Genomic DNA, 17,710 nt, shown 5'->3' on the forward strand with positions numbered 1-17,710 from the left:
ATTCCTTGCGGTTTCCTATTGGCCCGCATGCCATAGGAACTTTAAATAGAAATAATATACTAACATCACCTTCAGATGTAAGTATCTTAGGGACCAGGGCATCCCCAGAGCTGAAATTAATGTGGTTCCGCTCAGGCGAACCCTGCTTCCTACCTTTTTAATAATCCAATAATTCTTTAAATGTACTAGCTGTGCAATGAGACGGACAAGCACAAGAACGTAATTATATGTACATTGAATCTCTAATAAATATTATTTTTACTTAAAATACAAAGGCTAAACACTGAAACGGGATCATGCCAAGAGTTTTCTTAGCCTCTTTCCAAGTTCAAATCTCAGTCCCTACCAGTACAAAAGTAGTAGTTGCTTCGTCTCTCATTTCATGTAATGTTATAGTTAATCAGTTACTCTTACCCACAATGAGTCAAAGCAAAAGAGAATTGAACCCGCTCAACCTACTAGAACAGACAGGTGCAAAAAGGGCAAATGACTAAACAATGGAAGAAAAAAACACCAGATGTAGCAAAGACACTGCAATCTGGATAAGTCCCTAAAAATGCACTCTATGTCTGGAAAGGGAGTAGTACCTGAATCAGCCGTGGATGTGCAGTAAGAAACATAGTACTGGTCCAATGTGTATTGCAATATGGTTGTCTTAAAATCCTTTAATAATAATAGTTTATAAAATAAATTAGAACCAGACAGTAGTAACAGTGAAAATAGATGAAGTAATTATAGTGCGTCATGCGTATGTCCACTTAGTGGTTCGGGTATACGGCGTGGTAAGCACCACAGCCCAAATCTAAGAGTATACCCCTGTCCTGATGTGGGCCAGTCAAACAGTTACCTGTAAGTAACTAGTAATACAGCACGACGGACTGGGAATTAAGATCCAGAATCATGAGTAAAACATACCAAATAGATCATTGGCTGGCAAGTGATTCTGCTATGGTCATAACGTCAATGCATATATAGCCTGGAGCTCCCGTGGCTCCTGGAGGCCCCCCTCCCCTGGTGCAGCTCGATCGCGGGTGCTGAAAAACCCGACGGCTGCTTCCAAGGGTGGGGGCTGGAGCAGGGAGCAGCGCGGCTTCTCCTGCCTGCGGCCGGTTGCCGGGGACGCGATCGGGCCGTTGCTAAGGCCGCGATCGCGTCTCTATGGTCCCGGCGGCCGCAGAGCAGGGCGCCGCCATTGAGGACCGTCTCGCGCATGCGCAGTTGTAGCGTTAGCGCGAAAGGCCCCCAGATAGCTCGCGCGAGAGCAGGGAGAGATCAGGACAGTGTAGGGAGAGCCCCAGAGCCCGGGAAAGCTTGCGCACGCGCAGGGCAGGGGAGAGAAAGCCCGCGAACCCCTAGCCTACCAGGGAAGGCTCTGAGCTGGGACTACATATCCCATGAGCCTCTGTATGCCCCTTGTGACACTAGGGAGCCAATAGGGCTTAGGGAGCTCATGGGGAAATGGATACATTTGGCGGGCTGGAGCTACGTGTCAGCCAGGAAGAAGCAGAGCAAGGAGGCAGACAAGGGAAGGAGGTAGGGTACGGGAGAGAGGGCTCCCCTGTACTAGCCAGCACCCCCTTGGCCCAAGATAGCTCTAGTTATCCCATATAGTGAGTGTTGCCATGGATGCCCTAGAGTAAGGGACCCTGTCACTCAGGTTAGTCAGTTGTTAGTGGGAGTAAGGACTGGGCCTCGTTAGGGGAGTAGGCAGACGCTTAACCCCTTAGGCCCCAGATAGACTCTCCCTCTCCAGTGTATGGTGTATGTAGGATTGGTTGCTGTGTGTTGTTGCTGCATGTGCTGGGCGCAGTGTGTGCAGCGTGTGTGAATGTCTGCAGGCTGACGGTGAGAGCTGTGTGTCTGCTGCAGGCCGTTAGGAGTAGCGAGTAGCTAGATGTTAGGGAGGATTAGGGACTTGGGTAGCTAGGGGAGTGGGGCAGGGTATTACTCCGCAGGCCCTAGGAGATTTCCCCAAGCCACCCCAGGTTGCGGTTCATCAGGGACAGGCCCTAGGTTAGGGTTCCTGTCAAGTTAGGGATAGACAGGGATAGCGGCGGTTGCGGTTCCCGTGATTCGGTTGCTGTTACCGTGAGACGGTTGTGTTCACGTGAAGCGGTGGGACCCTCGTTGGGGTTCCTGGAGAAGTACCTGGATAGGATCAGACGGATGCAGCGCACGTCTGACCGTTTGAGAAGAGTGTTGCAGGCCCGAGCATCGGAGTGCTCGGAAGGTATTTCCACATAAGTGCACCAACAGGCCTAACAGATAATTTAGTGACTGCGCAGTCACCCACGATCTCCGTAGGAGTACGGGACATTGGGTGTGGGGGATTACAGGACACTGGGTGGGAACACCAGACATTGGGCCGGAGGTGATAAGGTTAACAGGTTATGATGTTATGTAAATGTGATGATATTCTCCATGCACGCGAGTAAAGTCATATAGTTAATATACAGGTTGTCTACGTGATTATTATTATTGATGTGATTGTCCTGCGAGGAACCACTCCCCCTCTGGTGGGAGCCATCGCAGGTGGAGGCGCTGTACCGAGAAGATGTTGTAAGTGATCACCCCTAGTGTAATTACCCCAGGTTCCCCGTGGCGGAAGCTCAGCCCTCCTGTGAGCCAACAGGTAATGCACCACACCTGAGTAACCTTGTATGTTCCCCGCACTCACACTGTATATGCGATTGGGTGGGGTGGAATACCCGTTACACATATAAAACCCACCAGCATGTATTCTGGCACCAACATATGGATATAGTAGCCAGAGCAGCCCAATGCCCTGTTACAAAGGAGATAACATGGACAGTGTGGGATAAATTAAATAACGCAACATGTCCCACTGTCTTGTGACACAGAGGGAAAGAGTGATCCACGCTCGTGAGCCTGGGTCTACAGATGGTGTTTAAATGCAAAATAGATAATGAGCACCTATAGCTCCACGCACATGATACACACAGAGAAAAAATGGGACTAATGCTAAAACCTGCCAATTGGTATGGTAACCTAACTGCTGAGGTGCTTAGCAGAAAGGTGCACTGGCAAATGGTATTGCAAAATAGATAGGGAGCACCTTTAGGCCCATGCATATGATACACACAAAGAAAAAATAAGATTAATGCTAAAACCTGCCAATTGGTATGGTAACCTAACTGTTGAGGTGCTTAGCAGAAAATAATGCACTGGCAAATAAGATTGCTATGAGGTGAATAGTACTAAACCCTGCATAAGTTAGCCCTGAATACTACTAACTACACACAGGGACGGGAGAGAGAAATGGAAGTCCGGAAAACCCGATATATACTGTCCCTGCGGGGAATGACAGCAATGGTAATGCTGTGCAAACAGATCACTGACTCCCAAAATGCTCTCCCTCAAAAAATACCCCTACGTCACAAGGGGGGGGAGGAGGGGAGAGAGGAAAGAACAGAGGGAGAGAGGTCCCTCAGTACCTTGTCTGTGCTATCCCTGCAGGGAGTGTGATCTGTGGTGCCTGTGTGCCTACACTCATGCAGCTGATGCTGCTCCACCAGCGTCCCAGTACAGCCTGTGTTCGTCTGCAGGCTGCCGGAGTGCGTGTCACGGTGCGTGATTTCATGGCGTCGTGACCTTTGCCCTCCGACGTACGTTTTGCGGAGGCTTCTTCTGGAGAGGGAACAATGAGTAACCATCAGAAGGAGGGTTTACAAAAAGCATTCTCGTTCGACTAAGACCTCCATCACCTCTATTATTCAGCATTTCAACAGATGCAAAACCTTTACAGAAAATACTTAAAATTTGATTGTCATTTTTAATGTCAGTCAAATTATAATTCATTGTAACACATCCTACATATGCCACCTATTGCTCCTCGAGAGTTACATTAAAAAGTGTAAAATATGTTTCTTTATGTTTTGTATGCACAATTGACACACAGTTGCCATTTGTTTTATAGTAAATGGAAAAAATACAAGTATGTTATTCTTTTTCTTTATTTCTATTATACACTCATTAAGCCATAAATAATGTTGACTGTTTATATATATATACTGTATGACAGCAGCCCTTTCATGCGTTCAATTTAGTTGCAGTAATATGCTTACAATGCGCATCATTTATTTATTATTTTAAACTGGTGGTGTTCTTAACCTTTTACACAATCTACAGTATACAATTCTTATCCATACCACATACATCTTATGAAGGGGGCTGTCTACCTGAAAAGTTATGTATCTTGCTCATGGAGGTGGTCTATCTGGTCTCTATTATAGTTTTTTTTTTTAGCAATTTTGTATTGATTATTACATTATTGCATTTTTCCTAATTGCTGAATGTGCAGTGTTTCTATTGGGATATATTTTTTTTGTTTATGAGTCATGCCTCATTATTTTATATACCTGTGTATATATACAGTATATGGGGAAAGGGGGAAACAACGGCGCAAAACTGCTAACTATACAATACATTTTGAGCATAAATAGACTGGATTGCTGGTTACTCTGAAATGAAATGAAGAGAAAACAAAATATAGTGAAGTACGTTTAGTAAAAGTATATGCGCAAAAGTAGATCGCTATTTACAAAGTAGCAGATGTTTACAAGCATATAGGATATAATAATCCTCTCTGTCCTGCTGCCTGGCCCGCTGACGTCACTCAGCCGAGATTTCGGCCGTGGTTCAAGTGTACAGTTCAGGAATAGTCAGGGGATTCTGCTGGCATGTAGATACTGAATAGGGGAGCTGAAAGTTTGTCTTAGAGCCTCCTCCCTACGCGTTTCGTCCTGGAACTAGGACTTCATCTGGGGAATGTGTGTCTAACTGGCTGTTGCTTAAATAGCATATTCTAATTCCTTATAGGTTAATTAGACAACCAATGTTCAAGTATATATCAGGTGGACACAATTAGTTCTAATATCCATATACAAATAGTGAAACCCACAGTTGTACAGATAATTAAATAAAATTACATACAATTTTAATAACACTTGATCATAACATTTTTAATATTGCAAAACATGAAATAAAATAAACTATAAAAATATAAAAAATATATATATATATATATGCAAATACAACTGGATGCTCATCTGCATGTCTTAGGCAGGTCTGCAACCCCGCCTTTCCCCATTATCACCCAGCATACAGCACTTCCACTGCAGCAAGGGATTCTGGGAAATGACATGCAAATGAGCACACAGTGTCACTTTTTGCCTCAAAAACCATTTTTAACATGGTTCCCTATAGGCTTTAGCGTGCTGCATGGTCACAGCTTTGAGCACAGCCAGGGTTAAGGTGCATACCCAGAAAACCACCCACAGACAGCTGTTTCGACCTTGATGGGTCTCATCAGTGTGGGGTTGATTTTAACTGGATATGCATAAGAGGCTATGGGATAGGCTATACCATAATACTGAGTTAAGTTATGGTGAGTAAAAAAAGTGACAAAAACCCTCCACAGGAAAGCAAATATGCAAATACAACTGTATGCTCATCTGCATGTCTTAGGCAGGTCTGCAACCCCGCCTTTCCCCATTATCACCCAGCATACAGCACTTCCACTGCAGCAAGGTATTCTGGGAAATGACATGCAAATGAGCACACAGTGTCACTTTTTGCCTCAAAAACCTTTTTTAACATGTTCCCTATAGGCTTAAGCTTGCTGCATGGTCACAGCTTTGAGCACAGCCAGGGTGTATATATATATATATATATATATATATATATATATATATATATATATATATATATATATATATATATATATATTCTAAATGAACCTATAATGTATGGAAGTAGAATTCCAAAGTAATTTTAATAATCCTAAAAAATGCTAAATATATGGAGAGTGGCAATTTAGTAGTGGCAGATTAGTATATTAAACGCGAGACATATTGTCTCCCTATAGGTATAGATGGTATAAATACCTTATATCATATTAATTTATATGAATTTGAGGATATTAATTCCTTAATATGATAGATTTTGTTAATAGATAAATATATTTAAAATAGATATATATATATTTAATGAATTGGAAAGATTCTTATTGGCATATATGGCATACCTGCAGGTTAAGTTTATATATCTTAAAGCTGCAGTTCAGTCAATATCCTGCATGTGTGTTTTTTTTTTAATAAATCAGCTCTGTAGTAAGAAAAATACTTTTAGCATTTTCTGTTTTTAAAAAAAACAACTTTGAAAGACCAATTTTCTTGTATTCTATTTTAACAGCCATTTGCTAAGGCACTGCCCCTTCATGTCCTGTCACAAGCTCTGGCACACCCCTTTGTCAGCCCTGCCCTCCCTCTAGCACTTGTCAGTTCAGGAATGCTCATGAATATTCATGAGCTTCCACTGCCAGTCAAGCAGATTATAAACAAATCCCAGCTTTTAATATGTCACCAAATTTCGACCTATCAATACATGGAAAACTAATTGACCTGCAGCTATACAGTTCTTTAGCTAATTAGAGATTGCACACATAAAACTATTGAAGTAAAAAAATAAATGTAAAAAAAAAAAAAAAAAAAAAAAAAGACTGAACTGCAGCTTTAACTGGTTAACCTTATTTCATAAACTGATTCTATTAGATACAGACAATTAGCAGAGAAAAGCACCTAAGTCTACAGTATGTCTGTATTTAAACCAAGTGGAACCAAAGTTTTCATTGTGTGGATCCACTTGGTTTCCAGTTTGGAGATGGCATTAACATTATCCTCTCCCCTCCAATTTTTGACTAGTTTATCTATGCCAATACATTTTATACCTGTTGGATTGCCATTGTGCTCCTCACAGAAGTGCTTTGATAAAGTTTGTTGCAAAAAACCTTTTTGTATGTTGGTAATGTGTTCTGAAAAGCGTATCTTTAGTTTCCTGGTTGTTCGCCCTATATATTGTTTTTTACATGGGCATTGAATTAAGTATACAATATTTGATGAAAATTTGTGATTCATCAAATATTGCATACTTAATTCAATGCCCATGTAAAAAACAATATATAGGGCGAACAACCAGGAAACTAAAGTTACGCTTTTCAGAACACATTACCAACATACAAAAAGTTTTTTTGCAACATACTTTATCAAAGCACTTCTGTCCGTTCCGTCCCTTTATCCGTTTTTAACATTCAGGCAGCAACTGTTATTATTTTTGGTTTAATTGTATCAATTTGTGCACTTAGTATTTTATAGTTTATATATATATATATATATATATATATATATATATATATATATATATATATATATATAGATATAGATATAGATATATATATAATTATTTACATTTATTTAACTTTGTTAACTTTGTTTTCTCTTTTCAGATATTTCATTTCACAATTTGTACTCTTCCTCCACAGCAGTAATATATTGTGCATTGCATTTCACATAGAGATTTCACCGTTTTTTTTAATTACTAAGTGCATGGTTTCCATCTCTAGAGACATGGAATAATATTGTTTTGATCATGCTTCTGCATACTCTACAGTCATTAAATCTATTTTAATTCATAAACGATTGAGTGTTTTTTCAAGTGCTATGAGGGATATTTCTGTGATGCTGCAAACTCTTTATATATTAAACTGTTATATAGATTTTAATAATTTAGTTTACTCCTTGAGTGTCAGGGTAATTGCAACCTACCGAATAAATGATCCCATCTTTGCAGTAACATTTTTAAACACTAGTTTATACAGTATATCAGTTTTGTGGTGTACTGGATGCTGAAAAGATGAGATTTCAATTTGTATTGCTCCATGGTAGATATTTAGTCATGTAATGCAACACTTAACCTGGTACACCAATTTGTCATGTTAAACAGAAATAATGAAAAAATGTTGACCCCAAAAATACATAACATGTTTGTGGAGAGTTTATTTTTACCAAGCAATGGTTTTATTTGCAAAAATACAACATTCTCTTAATCAATTGTTAACAATTACCACCTTATAATACTGTTATTATATAAATATATATTTATATATACAGTATATACAATACCGTTCCTAAGTCTGGTAAGAGACAGCACACCAGTGTAGTGGTCAACACAGTTCTTTTGGTGAAGAGTGGTACATCTTAGCCCAACATTTTGGTCCTAAACACAGGACCTTCCTCAGGGAGAGCATCTCCCTGAGGAAGGTCATCTCCCTGAGGAAGGTCCTGTGTTAAGGACCGAAATGTTGGACTAAGATGTACCACTCTTCACCAATACAACTTTGTTGACCACTACACTGGTGTGCTGTCTCTTACCAGGCTGCGGAAAGATATTGTATACTTATACCTATTTTATCTCTATGAGACATGCACCTTCAAGTAACTGTTTATCTATAGGAGTGCCAACTGCTCTATTCTGGAAAAAATAAATATATATATATATTTTAATCTAATATGCTCCTCGACCCAGCGAATGAAAAACCAACTGGGACTGATGTTCCTGTTTGACTAATTTATTGGCAGTGATTCTATGGTCCACCATCTAACCTGTTTCCTCTCTCTACCAGTATACACAGTATATATCGTTAATTAGATCATTCACCCACTTGTTGAGTTAACATAATAAATGCATTCCTCCTTAATGTACCTATTGGCTACTTGACTTTTGCTAAATAGATTTTAACTGACGCAGTAAAATAACTAAATAAGAAGCAATAATCAGTTCTATATTACATGATGTTATTATTAGTTTGATCAAATTCATATCCCTGTCTGTGCTGTATTAGTGTTTGTATATGTGAATTTATAAGTATATGAGGTGGGCTAGGAAATTGAATCAATAGACTATTTACATGTAATCCCAGATAAATGATTTACTAATATATTTAAGTCCTATTATAACCAAACATTAAAATGTCATAAATGCTTGATCTAAAGCCCAAAGCAAGTGCATTTTTGTTATCTGACTGAAACAATGGAGTTGTGTACAACATTGACTGTCTTCCTTTATTTCCCAGTGAAATGTTTTCACTTGTTTTTGTAGCTCTCTCAGCCTGTAGCATGCTTATGCTTTACATTCTGCTTTGTAAGTTTCATGCTCATGTCAGCTGTGTTTTCTAACCCCCCTTTAGCAAGCCAAGGGCAGTTTCCAGTCACGCAGAATGTTACAGTTGTTGAAGGAGGAACAATAAACTTGACCTGCAGAGTTGATCAAAATGATAACACCTCCCTCCAGTGGTCAAATCCAGCTCAACAAACGCTATACTTTGATGACAAGAAAGGTAATTTTTTTCCATATTATGCCTTGTTTATCACACACTGGAATAAGTTCACCTCTTTATTCTCTTCTGATATTACCAACAAATGAAGGGGGAAAAAATCAGACTTTAGAGTTAGACATGAAAAGCCTTTTGCTATACAGCTTTGTAGGCCAAATGAACAGATTCTCCACTGTGCTTAAGCTGTGAAATACCATACCTGATGTGTTGAGAAATGTACCTCATATTGTGAATTTGTACTTCCCACCACAATAAGCCTGGTGGTTGAGCTTGTGGGTCCTTTCTCTGTCAAGAATAATTGAGAATGCTGGAATAAGTGTTAAATGAAAAGCTTACATGCACATTGTAAAATGCCTGAAGGTCTGTCTGCTTTGACAATGTGAAAAATGTTAGGACAAGTTAGATAGACTTCCATTTAAACATTTGTAGTATATTCTAGAAGACATGAATAGAATGTTAGATGTTTTAATACTAATTTTCAGCGAAGTCTGAAAAAAACAAACTCCCATTCATTTTAGCCAAGGGGCTTTAAAAATGACTTGAACATGAAAAAGTTCCATTAAGCATTTCACACAAACCAGCATGGCATCTGCTGCAAAGTTGATTCAAATCATCCTTTTTGATTAGATAAAATGGTGTTAATGCTTTTCTCAGACAGTTCGCACACATCCGTTCTCTTCATTTTTAACATGCTGTCAACATTGATCCTTAGAACTTTCTCTCTACCTTATGAAATATTTGTAGAAAAAATGTCAATGCATTTTTTAGCCATAAGCATATTTTCTTCAATAGTGTGCCCCAGTTACAAATAGAAAATCAATCATATTTTTGTGTTATTTGGGGCATTTGGAAAAATGACCACGTTGTCTAAGATGTTTCACATTTCTTTCTATTATAGCAGGTTAAAAACAGGAAGAACTTTCACTAAATACAGAAAACATAATTGTACTTTACTTTCATAATATAATACACTTAACTGTTTTTGATAAGTGTATTCGCTGTCACCATATATAATTTAAGATTGTTTCTTTATATATATATATATATATATATATATATATATATATATATATATATATATATATATATATATATATATATATATATATTATTGTGAGTTGGCAATAAGATACTTTGTGAGATTGTTTGAACACAATCTGGGAGCTTCATACAGTACTTACACTAACTACCTTTTTTACTTTGCTTGACCAAGACAAAAGAATAAACTGCATAAACTACTAATTTGGTACCAGAAACAGGGAGAGAAGTATTGGATTAATAAAGTTAACATTTTGAATACAGGCAGTCTTCGGTTATCCGACACAATGCGTTACTCAAAATGGCATTGGATAGCGAAACGTTGTAAAGCGAAACATGTTTTCCCATAGGAACACAGTTTAAATGAAAGGTTCCGTTCCTGAAGGCATTTTTAACACTAAAATACACAAAATATGCTATGCAGGCAATAAGATATGCAGCATACACATAAATTATATAGTGTATATACTGTATTATATATATATATATATATATATAATATAACATAATAAATAATATATTATATAGTATAATATAATATTATATAGTATAATATAATATTTAATATATACTGTATATATATATATATATATATATATATATATATATATATATATATATATATATATATACACGCTCTTACGACGCTTTGCAACGTTGTTTATGTGTATGTGTTTATACACACACATACACAAACAACGTTGCAAAGCGCCGTAAGAGCGTTGGATAAGCCGTTTTGGCGTTGTAAAAACGAGGGGGAGTGATTCCTCGCAGGACAATACCCAATAACCACATACAAATGATTGGATAAGATCGAATACCTTTTACTGATGTGACTAGAAACATGCAAGGTCAACAAGTAATAACAGGTGTCCCTTTCTCAAGGTAACCTGACTCAACGTTTCCCTAGGGTTAACGCTAACGGACACCACAGTGGGTGTCCACACTTTATGCGTCACGGCGGGCGCTACTGTCCCAACACAATGATCCCACCCTCAAGTCCAGTGAGTCCCTCCCCCAAAGTCTCGCACTCCCAATACATAGACCAGCGTGTGTATATATGTGTGTGACTGCGCAGTCACTATGTCAGATGATAGGCCTTGTTGGTGCACGTGAGTTGGCGCGTTACCTTCCCAGGCTCCAGCCGCGGGTACTGCTATACCACGAGGGCATTGCTGGGGTGTCCTCCAAGGTTGGGGTGAATTCCGGCATGGATAATATCACCGCTTCTCCCCGCCGTCTGTACCTTGACGATAACAGGGCTGATGTCCACAGGCCGCAGTCGATCCGTACTGGGCCTCCGCGCTTATAGTCTAGCAGTCTCTTAGAAGCCAAGCTTAGGCCCAAGCCTCTCGGCGGAAAGCACAGCGTCCGCTGGATTCCTCACTAGCATATAGATAAAGGGCAGGGTCACTAACCTAGGGCCTGTCCTTATCACACTCCGCTAGGGTGACTCAGGGCTATCTGGGGCCTAGGGGAGTACTGGCCTAGTGCCAGGAGTCACGGACTCCAGCACCCTACCTCTTACACCTAGCTGCTCCAGTCGCCAACTGCTGTCATGGTTCCTGCGCGCAAAATGTATCTCTATGTTGCCAACAAAGCTCCTCCAGCCCTATTGGCTCCCTAGCGTCACGGGGCCGTTCCAAAGGCTCATGGTACTTGAAGTCCTCTTGCAGAGCCCTCCTCTATAGGCTAGTCCTTCGCGGGCTTTTTGGACCTTCCCTGCGCAGGCGCGAGCTTCCTGTAGTCCTTGGGTGCTCCTAGCCCTCGCGCATGCGCAATGCCCCTAACAATGGCGGCGCCCTGCTCCACGAACTGACGGAACCACAGCAACACGATACCGGCCTTAACGACGGCCCCCTCGGCAACCGGCCGCAACCATTAGTACTGCGCGGCTCGTTCACCAGCAGGGGAGAAGGTAATACAGCAAGGAGACCTGGCTACATCCTCCCCCCGGTAAAATCCCCAATGTCCTCGCTTGGGACACAAATCAACGTAACTATATACAGCAGTTATATAATGAAAAATGCATTTGAGACATAACTTAGCACATGCATGACTCTATACAATATTGCACAATTCCGTGAGCATCACAATCACAGATTGGATCTTGCTCCGAGAACACTGCTGAGACTCATAATGGGGTGCCCCCATCTGATCATAGGCTACCCGGGGGAGTAATAAGCACAGTCCTGAGGCTCAGCCTCTTCCCTTGAGGGGAGAAATGTCTCTGAATAGTCTCTGTTAGGCACAAAGCTCAGGCTCTGTGGATCCAAAGGCTGGCCTATTGGTGCCACCTTAGTAGGCTTTGGCCTACACGGCCCTTTACCCGTAGCTCCTCCGGGAGATGCCCCTTCTGTGGAGTAGTCCCTTTGAGAGGGTCCCTCCAAAGGATCTTCAGGAGTGTCAGAGTGGGTCTCATTATGGACAGTCTCTTGACCCTGCTCAGATAAGTCGGGCTCACTGTTGAGCGGTGTGGCCAGTATCTCAGTCTCTTCATCTTCCACTTGTGCAATGGGAAGAAGATGATTGCGGTGCCATACCTTTACCCGGCCGTCAGTGTCTTTGATACGATAGAATCTCAAATGCCTGGCCTCCCGGTCTATCTCATACACTCCGTCTCTCCAACGGTCGGCCAGTTTGTGTTTTCCTGGGACGCCTAAGTTCCGAAGCAACACAGCGTCTCCTGGCCGAGGTTCCCGATATCTGACCTTATGGTCGTATCGCCTCTTATTATCAGCATTTAGCTTAGCGGTGGATTTCTCTGCCTGCTGATACGCCTGCTGTAAGCTGTCTTTGAGTCGTTGCACATATTTAAAATGGGTAGCATTATGTATCCCATCCGTTGAGACTCTAAGACGCACATCCACTGGCAATCTGGCTTCTCTCCCAAACATCAGGAAGTATGGGTAGAATCCCATTGACTCGTGTCTGGTGCAATTATACGCATGCACCAAGGTTTCTACATGTCGACTCCACTCCGATTTCTGAGCACTCTGTAGTGTTCCGAGCATGTCTAGCAATGTCCAATTAAAACGCTCGGGTAGAGCATCTCCTTCGGGGTGATATGGGGTCGTTCGGGATTTGGCAATGTTCAGCATTCGGAGCAGTTCCCTGATCAATGTACTCTCGAAATCCCGCCCCTGATCAGAGTGGAGGCGGTTGGGAAGGCCGTAATGTACAAAGTATTTTTCCCACAATATCTTCGCCACGGTGATGGCTTTCTGGTCTTTAGTAGGGAAAGCTTGAGCATACCGTGTGTAGTGGTCGGTGATAACCAGCACGTTGCATATTTCCCGGCTATCCAGCTCAATGCACAGAAAGTCCATACACACGAGGTCCATGGGACCCGAACTCTGCAGATGACCCATGGGGGCCGCTCGGGTAGGCAGGGTTTTTCGCTGTATACACCTAGTACATCGGCGACAATGACGCTCAATGGCCTCTCGCATCTTAGGCCAAAAAAAACGATCTCGGACCAGCCCAAAGGTTTTGTCGGTACCAAGGTGTCCATGATCATCATGTAGGGACTTCAGCACTAGATATTGTAGGTTCTTAGGGAGGACTAGTTGTCTCCTATCCGGGTGGTTGTGATACTGTACCACCCGGTAGAGTAAGCAATTGTCTATTTCGAAATGGTCCCACTCCCGCATGAGTAAGGCCACCAAGTTTTTGGGTGCGCGCTTAAGAAGGGCAGGGTTCTCCTTTGTTACGGCTCTCCGGATGATACTAGTAACAGGATCTCGCACTTGGTAATCTACTAGGTCCTTCCACCGTAATACTTTATCAGGCGTGATATTCATCCCTTTGGGATCGCAGTAAGCGGCTGGGACAGCCTGCGACCGGCATCCCAAGGAGTCAGCTGCTCGTAATTCTGAAAAGGCCACTTGGCCGTTGACGATAGCGGCCATGCTACACATAGCTCTTACGGCGGGTCCGGGGAGTTCCTCCCATTCCTCATCATCTGGAACAGCGCTTAACCCGGGTCGGAGGTCGAGCACACTGAACCATTGACCATTCAGCGCGTTCAGTATTTCTTCGATGCGTGGGAGGTTGTACTGATCCGGTATCGTACGATTGTTCAATGTCCGATAATCGATGCACAGTCATACGGATCCGTTCTTTTTACGCACCACCACTATGGGGGACGCGTATGGGCCCCGAGACTCTGTCAAAATCCCGGAATCTTCCATATCGTGAAGGACGTTCCTCACGTCGTCTATATCTCGTGGGGCGAGGCGGCGTGATCGTTCTCGGAACGGGGTGGTATCACTCAACCGGATGGTATGTTGGGCACTGCGGCTACACCCCACATCCATCTCACTCATGGAGAACACATGTCGTCGTTGAGTCAACTGCGTGGCCAGCCGCTCCTTCCACTGGGTGTACAGTGTCGAATCACCGAAGTTGAAATCCAGCTCAACGAATCGCTCACCCGCGGCCGCCGCCTTCACCTCAGGTGTGTCTACTACGGGGCTGACCGGATATATGCCCTCCAACTTCTGACCGACATCCAACTCCATCAGAAAGGGAGAGATATTCTGCACATACACGTGGGTTCGGCGTGGAATCTTAGTTGCCCACTCCCTCACCTCCGGTAGTATCTTATATCCCCTCCGGACTTCTTCTTCCGGGGTACTCTCCAGAGAGAAAAGCTGATCCTCCCCCTCTCATTCAGGGTTACAACACCAGAGAGGCAGTCTCTGCACTCCCCCCGGTAATATGGTCGTCAGTCCGGCCTGGCGATTATATAGGTCTCCATGTCGCTCCAGGGCATAGATCCGGTGGCACTCTTCTCTTAGAACTGGATCTAGAAGAGCGGTGGCTAGGGGTAACTCGTTAGTCTCTTTCAGGTACTGCCAGAACACTGCTTGTACTATATCAGCGTTAGTGCCTAGAATGATCGGGTACTTGCATTGTCCTTGGGGTTCCGGGCATACCAAGGCCGCTAATTGCATGGGGTGTCTGTTCCCGGTGTTCAGCTGGAGTATTTCCATCTGCACCTGTACAATTCCAGCGATAGAGTAGTCTTCATTGCTTAGCCCTCGTACTGTCACGTGCTAGGCCGTTCTCAGTGTACAATGCCGGAGGTGCTGTTCATAGAACGGTTGGTATATGATGGTCACTTGCGACCCTGTATCCAGTAGGGCCGATGCGTACATCCCTTCTACTAATATTGGCACAATGGCTGCAGGGCCTACTTGGCTGTAAGCCCCTCGGTTGGGGGTGTCCGTCCCGGCCTCAGTTTCCGCCGGGGCTGTGGAGTTCCCTTGAGGCGTTTCCACGTCAGGTCCGGCGGCTTGCGCTCGGCATACCATCGTCCGGGCTGGGTTTTGTCGAGTGGAAGTTTTGTCCTCAGGGGGTTCCTCCCTTTCTGGGCAGGCCCGCATGAAATGGCCCTTCTTACCGCAGGTGTAGCAAAGGAGGTCCCTTGATTCAGAACGGCCACAGTACGGGGGAGGGGAGTTGCGATTTGGCCTAGCTTTGGGGCCCGAGCCCTTAGGGACGACCTCCTCTTCTGGAGTCGCGGGATTCTTGGCTTTAGCCCCAGCGGCTTTAGTTGGGTCACTGGGGGCAAACTCCTTAACCTTGGCGGGCGTATGCAACCGGCCATATGCCTCATGATTGTTGATCTCATCCACTAGATCCTCCCAGCAAGGGGGGTCGTTCCGCATCAGGGAGCATTTAACCAGGAGGGCGATAGGGTTGTCGGGAAGTGCTCCTTTCTGGAATTGATTCCAGCAATACTCATCCACCTGAGTGGACTTGATCTGGTCTCGTTTCCGCATATCCCATAGGACTTTCCTAATTCGGTGGAGATAGGCAGACAGCTCCTCCCCCGGCTTCTGGCGAAGATTGAGGTACCTCAGCATCAGTTGGCCTTCATCTTCTGTTCGCCCGTAAGCACGCTCAAGCGTCTCCAACATTTTCTGAGCAGTGATATCTGCATGTTGATCCTTAGCCAGCCGTATGGTGATGGAATCGGGGGTCCGTAGACACTCCATTATGCGTTGTCGTTTGACTAGCTCAGGGCACGTCCATTCCTCTACAACCTGTGAAGTATACTCTATCCAGGCGTCAAACGCCTCTTCGCCCGCCGGTGTCGGTTTAGTGCCTGAAAAGATTTTCAATTTACGATATTGTTGTTGCATTGATGCTTCAGCCCTGGCTCCTCCCAACTCGGCAAGACTTTGAGCTAACATTTGGATCTCACTTCTCCGGCTAGTCGGGGCCGGTGCAATACTGAGCGGTGGACTGTGGTCGGCGGCTGCACTTACAGTAGACTCACAATAACTCTCAGGGGAAGAAAACGAGGTGCACATATCCACCTCCTCCAAGTTCGTGTGGGAGCTGTCAGGTTCGGACTTGATGGGCCGCGCGGGGTACACCACCGCACAACTCGACTCGGCCGGGCCGTCAAACCACTCGCTGGACGGTCCTTGTTCTTCATTTACATCGTGCCCAATGTCCACTAACACTGAATAATACCCCTTGGTCTCTGGACATTGATCTACCAAGGCTAGGGCGGTTTTACCCCGGAGGTGAGAATGTTGGCACAAAGCCACTCGTATGGCCATAGACGGGATGTCTATAGGGATGCCGCACACCGCCAGTGTGTGGGCCGGTGGCACTTCCAGCCTCGTAGCCCACTCATATACTTCTGAGCGCGACAGGCACGGGAATATGGGTGACATTTTTGAACGCTTGTTGAATAGGGCACCCCAGGTCTAAGATATCAGCAGCGCCTCGAAATGTAACGGGTCCCCCCCCCCCCCCAATCGCAGATATAGTGTGAGGGAAGCAGGAAACATATATTGTTACTCGGTGTGGTGCATTACCTGTTGGCTCACAGGAGGGCTGAGCTTCCGCCACGGGGAACCTGGGGCAATATACTAGCATATACCATTACAATGATGCAGCACCTCCACCTGCGATGGCTCCCGCCAGAGGGGGAGTGGTTCCTCGCAGGACAATACCCAATAACCACATACAAATGATTGGATAAGAACGAATACCTTTTACTGATGTGACTAGAAACATGCAAGGTCAACAAGTAATAACAGGTGTCCCTTTCTCAAGGTAACCTGACTCAACGTTTCCCTAGGGTTAACGCTAACGGACACCACGGCGGGTGTCCACACTTTATGCGTCACGGCGGGCGCTACTGTCCCAACACAATGATCCCACCCTCAAGTCCAGTGAGTCCCTCCCCCAAAGTCTCGCACTCCCAATACATAGACCAGCGTGTGTATATATGTATGTGACTGCGCAGTCACTATGTCAGATGATAGGCCTTGTTGGTGCACGTGATTTGGCGCGTTATCTGCCCGGGCTCCAGCCGCGGGTACTGCTATACCACGAGGAAATTGCTGGGGTGTCCTCCAAGTTTGGGGTGAATTCCGGCGTGGATAATATCACCGCTTCTCCCCGCCATCTGTACCTTGACGATAACCGGGCTGATGTCCACAGGCTGCAGTCGAT

The 17,710-nt window shown here is 43.9% G+C and overlaps 1 protein-coding gene across 4 annotated transcripts in view; it reads left to right on the top strand.

The window, feature by feature from the left end:
• The window catches only part of CADM2 (cell adhesion molecule 2), a 1,412,134-nt gene that overhangs the window by 1,048,591 nt on the left and 345,833 nt on the right, over window positions 1-17,710 (top strand). For all 4 annotated transcript variants that reach the window (XM_075594001.1, XM_075594000.1, XM_075593997.1 and 1 more), the window contains one exon: window positions 9,044-9,193. In XM_075594001.1, coding sequence (XP_075450116.1) covers window positions 9,044-9,193 — 150 coding nt within the window. The remainder of the gene's footprint in view (window positions 1-9,043; window positions 9,194-17,710) is intronic.

Source organism: Ascaphus truei, chromosome 3 (assembly GCF_040206685.1).
Source record: "Ascaphus truei isolate aAscTru1 chromosome 3, aAscTru1.hap1, whole genome shotgun sequence".
Classification (NCBI taxonomy): Eukaryota; Metazoa; Chordata; class Amphibia; order Anura; family Ascaphidae; genus Ascaphus; species Ascaphus truei.